Source organism: Pelodiscus sinensis, chromosome 19 (genome assembly GCF_049634645.1).
Source record: "Pelodiscus sinensis isolate JC-2024 chromosome 19, ASM4963464v1, whole genome shotgun sequence".
NCBI classification, from domain to species: domain Eukaryota; kingdom Metazoa; phylum Chordata; order Testudines; family Trionychidae; genus Pelodiscus; species Pelodiscus sinensis.
Window position 1 is genome coordinate 2457300 of NC_134729.1, and position 9180 is coordinate 2466479.

At 69.8% G+C, this 9180-nt stretch overlaps 1 protein-coding gene across 1 annotated transcript; it reads left to right on the forward strand.

Annotated features, from left to right (window-relative positions):
• The first annotated feature begins 219 nt into the window (after nucleotides 1-219).
• On the forward strand, nucleotides 220-8019 carry CDK4 (cyclin dependent kinase 4). The gene is made up of 8 exons (XM_075901730.1): nucleotides 220-365; nucleotides 857-1090; nucleotides 2633-2768; nucleotides 2949-3116; nucleotides 4195-4304; nucleotides 5116-5166; nucleotides 6345-6480; nucleotides 7256-8019. Exons 2-8 carry the CDS (start codon nucleotides 873-875, stop codon nucleotides 7346-7348), a joined length of 912 nt encoding a protein of 303 aa, XP_075757845.1. The 5' UTR covers nucleotides 220-365; nucleotides 857-872; the 3' UTR covers nucleotides 7349-8019.
• The last annotated feature ends 1161 nt before the right edge of the window (nucleotides 8020-9180 follow it).

Consider the following 9180-nt stretch of genomic DNA (forward strand, 5'->3'; position numbering starts at 1 on the left):
GGGGCTGCGCGGGGGGGGGCCCTTGAGGGACAGAGCGCACGGCCAGCGGCCCGGCTGGCAGCAGTGGTAGGGCCGTTACCCGGGCCCAGCGGGGGGGGCTCAGCCTCTGCCCCCCCCAGCCAAGGGACCCCCCCTCTAGGGGCACCCCCCCAGTTAGGGACCCTCCCCCCCGAGCCAGGGGACCCCCCCCCCGCCAGAACTCCCCCCCCCCCCGGGAGCGAGGGGGGAGGGGCCGGGGGGGGGGCTTCCCCAGGGCCCTTCCGGCCGGCCCGTCTCGCTGGTTCCGGTCCTCCGGCCCCGCCCCCGCCCGGGCCCCGCCGCCGACACCCGCGGCCCCGGCCCCGACGCTGCGCTGCCGCCTCGGGGTGAGTCCGCGCGGCCCCCCCCCCCCCACAGCTCCCCCCGCCCCGAGCCCCGCCCCCGAGACCCCCCCAGTGCACGCGGGGGGGGGGTCTCCCCTGGGATCCCCGGGGCCGCCCCGCCTCGTCCCCTCCCCCTCGGCACGTGGTGGGGGGGCCCTTTGCTCCCCGAGCCCCCCCCCCGCCCGGCGGGGCTGGACCTGCGCCCGCGTGGCCAGGTGGGGGGGGCTGTTATTGTAGGGTCGCCCCGGGGGGCGGGGCCGTGGTCGCTGCTGCAGGGGGCGGCGTGGAGGTCGTGGGGCGCTGGGCGTGTGTGGGGTCCCCCCGGGCTCGGCCTGCTGGAGCGTTGGGGGGCGCGGTGGAAGGGCCCCCCTTTATCCTGAGCCCCCTGCGGTGTCTGAGTGGGGGGGTCTGGCCGTGGGGTGCAGGGGGACCCCTGGGTCGTCCCTTCCCCCTCCGCCGGCGCCTGCCTAACCCGCCGCCCTTTCCCCCCGCAGCCGGCGCGGTGCCAGGATGGCGAAGGAGATGCGGGCGCAGTACGAGCCGGTGGCGGAAATCGGCGTCGGCGCCTACGGCACCGTCTACAAGGCCCGGGACCTGCAGAGTGGCAAGTTCGTGGCCCTCAAGAACGTGCGGGTGCAGACCAACGAGAACGGGCTGCCGCTGTCCACCGTGCGCGAGGTGGCGCTGCTCAAGCGCCTGGAGCACTTCGACCACCCCAACATCGTCCGGTGAGGGGCTGGGGGCGCCCTGCCCGCCGGGGAGCCAGCGGAGACCTGGGGGGGGGGAGAGGAATTTGCACGGGGTGACCGGTCACATGGGCCACTTAGCTTGCACTGACGGGCGTTCGTTTTGGGGGACCCAGCGCCCCCTTCCCGCTGGGCTGTGCGAGAAGGGGGCCCAGTATCCCATGGGGAGCTCCCTCGGGGTGGGTAGGATGGGAGAGGGGATTTGGGGGTGAGAGTGGGAGGGAGGGAGCGGGGACGGTGGTCTTCGATCCGGGGGGCTGTGTAGGAGCCCAGCTCTGCCTAGGGGGGGCCAGCTCTGCGGGGGGGGGGGGCCCTGCTTGTGACGCCGTTCACGGGACAGCACCCTGGCCTGCTCTCTGGTGCCTGGCTTCCTGGAGGAGCCGATCCCTGTTGCTCCTTTTTCCAGCTCTGGGAAACATGCGGCTTCCTTCCCCGCCAGCCAGGCTGCGACGGGACCAGGGAGGGAGAGCGGCCGGGCTGGGCCCTGCGAGGGCTGGCTGGCGGGTTTCCCCTGGCAGAGGATGTCAGTCCCCTCCCTTCCGAGGGGCCCGCCTGCGCCGGAGGGGGCGGGGGAGGCCCCAGAGCTGCTGGGAGCCTCCCCGGCCTTGGCCCCCGCCTTTGGGCCTGTTCCATGCGCCTCTCGCTGCCAGCCAGTTCCACCTCGCCGAGGGTCTGACGCCGGCTCTCCAGACGCGGGGGTGCAGGGGGGGAGGTCGCTGGTGGGTGGGGTCTCCATCCCCCTCCCCCCCCAGACACTCAGCGGTAAACAGCCATTTTAGGGGAGGTGCTAAAAATCCAGCCTCAGCAGCGGGCCCTTGGGGCAGAGGGTGGGGGCAGGGCAGGGCTGGGGAGGGCGTGCTTTGGGGGCCTGGAGGCAGGGGGTGCATCGGGGTTGGCAGGAGCTATTTAAGCGTTGTCCTGCTGCCTGGTGGCTTCCTATGGTGAGTGGGCCTAGTGCAGCCGCTCCCCTCCCGCCCCCGGGTTTTCCTCGGAGAGGGGGGCTCTGTTGCCTTCGGCGCGAGGGCTCCCCCGCAGAGGAGCCTGTGGGGCCGGCACGTTCTGCCGGCCCAGCCCTGAGCGACCCCACGAGACAGCCCGCCCCCTCCCCAGCTCTACAGACATTGCCCAGCCTGGCCGGGAGTCCCCTCGGGGGGCGCAGGGGGGGAAGGATCTGGTGTCCTGTGCTGATTAGTGGGGCCAGGGACGGGCTGATTGAATTAGCCCGCTGAGTCTGGAACGCCGTGGGGCTACCTGGCTGCAGCGTCTGCCGCTGCACAATCGGCTGCAGCTCCCTTGTTCTGGGCTTTGGTGCTGGGGGCTCAGGAAGTCTGGCCCCACATCACGAGCTTGGGACGCAGGAGGGGCCTGAGCCCTGTTCCATCCCTCTAGACAGGCCCTGGTCTGTCCCTCTGTTGAGCCAGATCTTGGGGTTCCTGGGAGGGGGGCGCCAGCTCCCTGCCTGGCCCCTCCCTTCCGCACTCGGGCCCCCGGCCCCCACCAACGCCCTGCTCTGCCGCCCGGCAGGTTGATGGACGTGTGCGCGACCGCCCGGGCGGAGCGGGAGACCAAGGTGACCCTGGTCTTCGAGCACGTGGACCAGGACCTGAAGACGTATCTGGACAAGGCGCCGGCCCCTGGCTTGCCAGCGGAGAAGATAAAGGTACGAGGGAAACTGAGGCCTGCCCCACGGCTCCCGCCCCAGGAATGTTGCAGAGAGCGGGGCTCTCACGACAGGGTTGGCCTCAGCGGCCGGGGAGGACTCTGCCCCCCCGAGGCTCCTTCCTGTTCTGTGGCCCCAAATCTGACCCTATTCCCCCCCCACCCCACCCCGCGTGGCCAGGAGCTGATGCGCCAGTTCCTGAGCGGCCTGGACTTCCTGCACTCGAATTGCATCGTGCATCGCGACCTGAAGCCGGAGAACATCCTGGTGACCAGCAGCGGGCAAGTGAAGCTGGCGGACTTCGGCCTGGCCCGGATCTACAGCTGCCAGATGGCCCTGACCCCCGTGGTGAGCCCCCAGCTCCGGCCTGTGTGCGCCCGGCGGGGCGTTCTGCCTCTCACCCTGGGGCAGCAGCCTCTGCGGGGAGGGGGGAGACGTGGCGGAGTCAGTGTCCGGGGAGGGCTGGGGGGGCCTTCCCCACCGATGCGCAAAACATGCGGCCACGTGCCTGCCCCGCCCTGCCCCCGGGCCGGCCTGGCTGGCTCTTCGCGCTCGCTGTCCCACTGGGTCCCCCTCCGCTCCAAGGCGGGGGATTTCCCTGGGACTCGAGCCGCCCAGACACCAGCGTTTCCCGGAGCCGTCAGCGAGACCCCCCTTCAGCTTCCACAAGGCCCCGCCTGTGGGGGGTGGGATCCTACGGCCCCCCCCCCATTTCCAGTGCTGGAGGGAGCGGGGTGTGCTGGGATTCCGGGCAGAGGGGCTGGGCTGTTGAGGCCTTTGGCTGGGGGCTCTGAGTGTTGTGTGCACGCGGGGGGGCTGGCCTTGCAGCTCCTACTTCTCTGGGGGCCGGAGATGGGGGGGGCTAACCTCTGCCCTGCTGGGAGGTCTGGGGGTTCCCTCTTCTATATCCCAGCTGTTGGGTCGCTGGGGGAGCCCAGCCTGGGTCTGCTCTGGGGGTTACCCTGTCACTGCATGGCGGGTCCCTTCTCCCAGTGGGCACCGCGGCAGCCCGCCCTGTGCCCGGTGGGCGGAGGCAGCTGCCAGCCCCGGCAGCCCCCACCCGGCATGGCAGCCAGCCAGGCTCTGGGACCCAACCGGGGTGGGGGGAGGAGGCGCGGAATCCGTAGGGTAAACACTGCGCCGTGGGCAGGAAGTGGGGCTGGCGGGGGGAGGGGGACAGTCGGCCTACAGGCATTTCCTGCCCAGCGGGGACTGGGAGCTTGGCGCTTCCCACTAGCTCTGGAGAGACCTGAAGGAAGGGGGCCCTAAACCGCAGCAGGCCTGCCGGGGCACAGGGCTGTGCTGGGCTCTGTCTGGCGAGCCACAGGACGTGGCCTCGGGGGCTGCCCCCCCGGCGAGCCTCTTGGCTGGTCGCCCCCCATGGGAGGGGCTCAGGGTGCCCCCGTGACGGGCCTGTGCCGTGCAGGTGGTTACCTTGTGGTACCGCGCCCCCGAAGTGCTGCTCCAGTCGACCTACGCCACCCCCGTGGACATGTGGAGCGTCGGCTGCATCTTTGCCGAGATGTTCCGGCGAAAGTGAGTGGCGGGGGTCCGGGGGGGGGGGGGCGCAGAGCGGGGCTGGGGGACACGGGGGGGCCTGCAGACACAGGGTGGGCATAGGTGGCAGGGGGTGGCGTCTGTGTCACCTCCCACCCAAAGGGGCCTCTCCCCAGCACCACGTAACTGAGCCCCCCAAAGGGCTTGATGCCAGGGGTTGGTGTGGGCAGGCGGCGACCTCTGCTCCGCCCATTCAGCCCCGCTGCCTTGGGCTAACGTGGTCCTGCTGGGGACTGGGATGGCCTGGCCGGCCCACCCACTGGCTCCTCCCCTTCGGCTTGGCTAGGCAGCTGGGAGACAATTGATTAGGGCTGAGCCAGGGCCGACCCCCCCCTCAGTTTATCAGCTCCGCTGTGTGCTGATAAATGGGGAGGGGCCCTGCCCTCCCCTCCTTGTGGGCTCCTCGCTGGGCCTCTCCAGGGGTGGGGGGTTGTGTGATAAGGACACTGCCGCCTGGTGTCCTTGGCCAGGCCCAGCTGGGGGAGGGGGGCTGGGCCCCAGCCTCCGACAAGGGCCCCTCCGCGCCCACGCCTGCCATTGTCGGAGGCCTTTGAGCCTGGGAAATGCGGGGGGGGGGGGGGGGGAGGCTGGGTGTCTCTGGCCCCAGCCGGCAGGGGGTGGGGGGCAGGAGCGTGGCCGTGCAGCCACCTCGGGGTGGGGACGGGGGCCACGCAGAGCCGTGGAGGAGAACCTGCTCCGGTTCTGCCCCAGAGCCAGGGCAGGGCTCAGGGTGGGGAGCGTGCCCCAGGCCCGGCGCTGCTTGGCTCAGCCCCCCCTCTCTCCCCTGCAGGCCCCTCTTCTGCGGCAGCTCCGAGGCTGACCAGCTGGGCAAGATTTTTGAGTAAGTTTTGAAGTTCCCTGGGGCAGGGCGGGGCGGGGGTGGCCCAGGGTTTCTCAGGGGAGGGAGGGGACTGGGTCCAGCAGCTTTTCAATGAGGCGCGAAGTGAGGAGCCAAAGGGGCTGGGGAGGAGGAGGAGGCTGCTGATTGATGGGGCGGGGCGGGGCTGCTGCTGGGGGTGTAAGGCAGAGCTGGGGGGCTGCCCCTTCAGCCAGTTACGGAGTCTCCGGGACATTCAGCAACCGCCCCCCTGCTCCCCTGGCCCTGCGCCAAGATCAAGCTGGGTCCGGCCTCCGCCTGGTTTGAGTGACACCCCCCCCCCGGCACACACCTCACCCCGGGGTGGCCAAGCAGGGTCCACGCATTAGTCAAGGGGGGTTTGCCTCAGCGGGCTGGGAGCTGCCTCTGCTTGGTCTGCCCAGGCTCGGCCCGGGTGAGGTGGCTGCTGGGACGGCCCAGGCCCCCTTGGTGCAGGAGCTGCACGGGCGGGACAGACGGGGCCTTCCCCGGGGAAGAATCAGGAGCACGGGTTCCCTTCGCGGGGGTGGAACAGGCCCCTTGGTTCCTAGCAGACGAGGCTGGAGGGGCAGAGCCGGGGTGGGATGTATCCTGCTGCCAGGCTGTGAATTGCGGGGGAGACTGCCGTCCGCCCCGGCCTCCCCAGGGGTTCGGTACTGGGCCGGGAGAGGCTCTGGGGTGAAGGACGTCTGGAGAGGGTGAGGCTGGGCAGGGCATGGGGGGTCAGGACAGGGAGCCTGGGCTCAGCCAGGACACAGATAAGGTGGAGTCCTTGGACCCCCCCCCCCCCCACTATGCAGTATTAACCTGCGGAACTCACCGCCACAGGGACTGCGAGGCTGAGAGCTCAGCGGGGTCGGGAGGAGAATCTGAGCCTCCATGGGCAATGCGAGAGCAAAGTGCCTGGTTTTTAAAACAAGGGCTCAAAGCCCTGGAGCCACAGGACTGAGGCCAAACCCTGGTGGGAGTGAGCAGGGCAGGCGAGTCCCTCGCGTCCTGGGCAGGGTCCCTTACACCTTCCCCCTGCCTTGCTCCGGGTCCCTGCTCCGGCTGCTGATGTGCCAAACCCGCTCCCTGCCTGCAGCCCCGTCCTGGTTCTCTTCCGCCCGGCGCCGGGCCCCCATCCCAGCTGGGGTTCAGTTGTTCTTTCCCCTGCCCTGCAGCATGATCGGGCTCCCGGCGGAGGACGACTGGCCCCTGGACGTGGCCCTGCCGCACTGCGCCTTCACGGCACGCTCCCCGCAGCCCGTGGAGAGGTTTGTGCCAGAGCTGGAGCAGCTGGGAGCGCAGCTTCTCCTGGTAGGTCGGGGGGCAGCCATCGTTTCGACTGAGGTGGGGAATTGAGGGGGGGGGGCCCTCTGGAGCCCCTCTGGGCTTTGAGTCCCAGCCCCTGGAGCTGCTGGGGAAACAAGGGCCTGGTCTCCAGGCTGCAGCCGCGGCTCCAACCCGGGCTGGAGCCAGCTTCTCGGTGGTGGGACCTGCTCGCAAAACCTGCACACGGGACTTGGCACGGCAAGGCTCTGGAAATGACACAGCTGGGGCTAAGGGGACGGGCTGGGGGTCGGGAGGGAGGCAGAGTGGTGGGGTGGAGATCCTGGGGGCTGGGTGAGCAGGGGGCTGTGGGTCAGAGGGAGGCAGAACTGTAGGGTGGGGAGCAGGGAGGGAGGCAGAGCGGTGGGATGGGGAGCCCGGGGCTGAGGGACCAGGGGGCTGTGGGTCAGGGAGGCAGAGCGGTGGGATGGGGAGCCCGGGGCTGTGGGTCAGAGGGAGGCAGAGCGGTGGGATGGGGAGCCCGGGGCTGTGGGTCAGAGGGAGGCAGAGCGGTGGGATGGGGAGGCTGGGGCTGTGGGTCAGAGGGAGGCAGAGCGGTGGGGTGGGGATCCTGAGGCTGGGGGACCAGGGAGTGGGGGCACTGGCAGAGCTGGGGGGGCCGCAGGGGCCTGTTAATCCATTTGCCCTTCACTCTGAACAGCCAGTTGGCTCAGACTGATCCTTAGCGGGGGAGACGCAGCCCCCCAGTCTCTGGGGGCAGGGGGCTGGTCTGTCCCATTTAACCCTTTCTCCTCCCCCCTAGGAGATGCTGACCTTTAACCCCTACCAGCGGATCTCGGCCTTCAGTGCACTGCATCACCTTTACCTCCAGGACAGGGGCCCGGCGGATGGGTAGCGCCCAGGGCCCCCCGGCGTGGGGACCCGCCAGAGGACTCGGGAGGGTGCAGACCTTGCCCCTGCCGCCACGCCCCCTCCTCGCCGTCAGCCCCCGGCCCTGCCCACGCCCCGCACACGGAGACGGACTGGAGCCGGGCGCGAGACGCCTCCTCCGGGGGTGCCAGGCCCTGGGGGCGTCCCCCCCTTGCCCTGCGGGCGCGTGGGCCCGGCCGGCCTCGCTCTGTTTAAGGTCAGTTTGTGTTGGGCGGAGGCCGGTGGCTCTGGCCCATGGACACTTTGACTCTCCTTTTGTAAACGTTTACAAACTACCCGCTGCCTTATCACATTCCAGCCTCCTGGGGCGCCTCTCCCCCGCCTGCGGGGGCTGAGCGCAGCACTACAGACCCCTCCCCTCCCCACACCCGGGCCAGGCTTTTTCTACAAGAACTATTTGTGCTATTTGTGCGCGGTTTTTTTACTGCCAGGGCGGTGGCCGGGGAACCGCAGGATCCTTGGGTGCACACGTGGGAGCTGCCTCCCGGGGGGGGCCGGGAAGGGGATCAACCGTTTATATTTATGATGATTCCCCTCTGACACTTCACCGGTTTTTTTATCGGCTCTGACCATGGGGAGAGCCCAATAAAGGGAAGGCAGGGGGGACAGATGGGGCAACCCCAGCCTGCTTTGTTACTCGGCGTGCCTGAAAGTGTCTTGGGTTTGAGTGGTGCGGCCGAGAGGGCCCCTCCCGGACGGCTGCTGGACTCGGGACGAGGTTACAGGGCCCCTGGAGTGGAGGCAGCCGGGCGTTGCCCCTTCCTGCTCTCGACTGACTGGCTCACCCGTGGGGCTGAGATGGGGGTGGGCTGTGGGCCCCCCCTTCCTCCGCAGCTGGACACCTGCCCGGCCCTAGTGCCAGCCCCCGTCGAGCCATTTACGTCCAGCCAGGCCAGTTTAGTGGGCCTGCGAACATGCCGGCGCCAGGTTCCCAGCCACGCTGGAGCAGCCCGGGTGTGGCTGGGCCACTGCCCTGTTGCACATGGAGCCTCACTGGTGCATCTCTGGGCGTAGGTAAGGCCTTGGTGTGTCTCTCCCCCCCCCCCCCCCCGCCCTGGCAGCTCTAGCGCAGCCCCCCAGCTGTAATGAAGGGAAGCGCTGGCAGTCCTGACCCACAGGAGTTTAACACCCTGGGGCTGAGAGCCTCTCCCTGACCCCACGGGACACTGGCCCGCCCTCTCCCCATCTCACCCACTCCTGCCTTGCAAAGAGCCGGGAGCTAGCGCGGGTGAGGCTCCCGCTCCTGCTCCGGTGGGGGGCTGGTCCTGGGGGAGGCGGGGCACACAGCGGAGCCAGGGGTCACTGAATGGTGTTTATTGAATGATCGGTAACAGGGTCACACGACAGGTGATGAGCCGGGCGGATTCCCGCCGCGCCACCGGACACTGATAGGTGGGCCTGGCCCGGAGCCGCGCCGCCGTCCTGCCCGTTTCAACGCCAGGTCTGGGAGCAGCTTCTGCTGTGCTAGCACCACGGCCGAGTTCTGCTCAACCTCCGGGCCCACCAGCTGGGGCAGAGCGGGAGGCGGGGGGCACTCACTGCTCTGCCCAGCCGTGCCACGGCCACGGCCACTAGAGCAAGGCCCTGACCCTCCAGCAGCAGGTGCTGTGCCGGGCGCTCTGCCAAGGAGCCAGCAGCCTTCTGCTCCGCGGCTGGAGGGCAGCAGCTGGGGAAGGACCCGTTTAGGAGCCGGGTGGATCGGCTCAGGCAGAGGCGCTTACGTGGGTCCTGCAGACACCCCCCGTCTCCGGCCCCGAGCCAGGGGCAGGGAGGCCATTGGGCTGCGGGAACCCACCT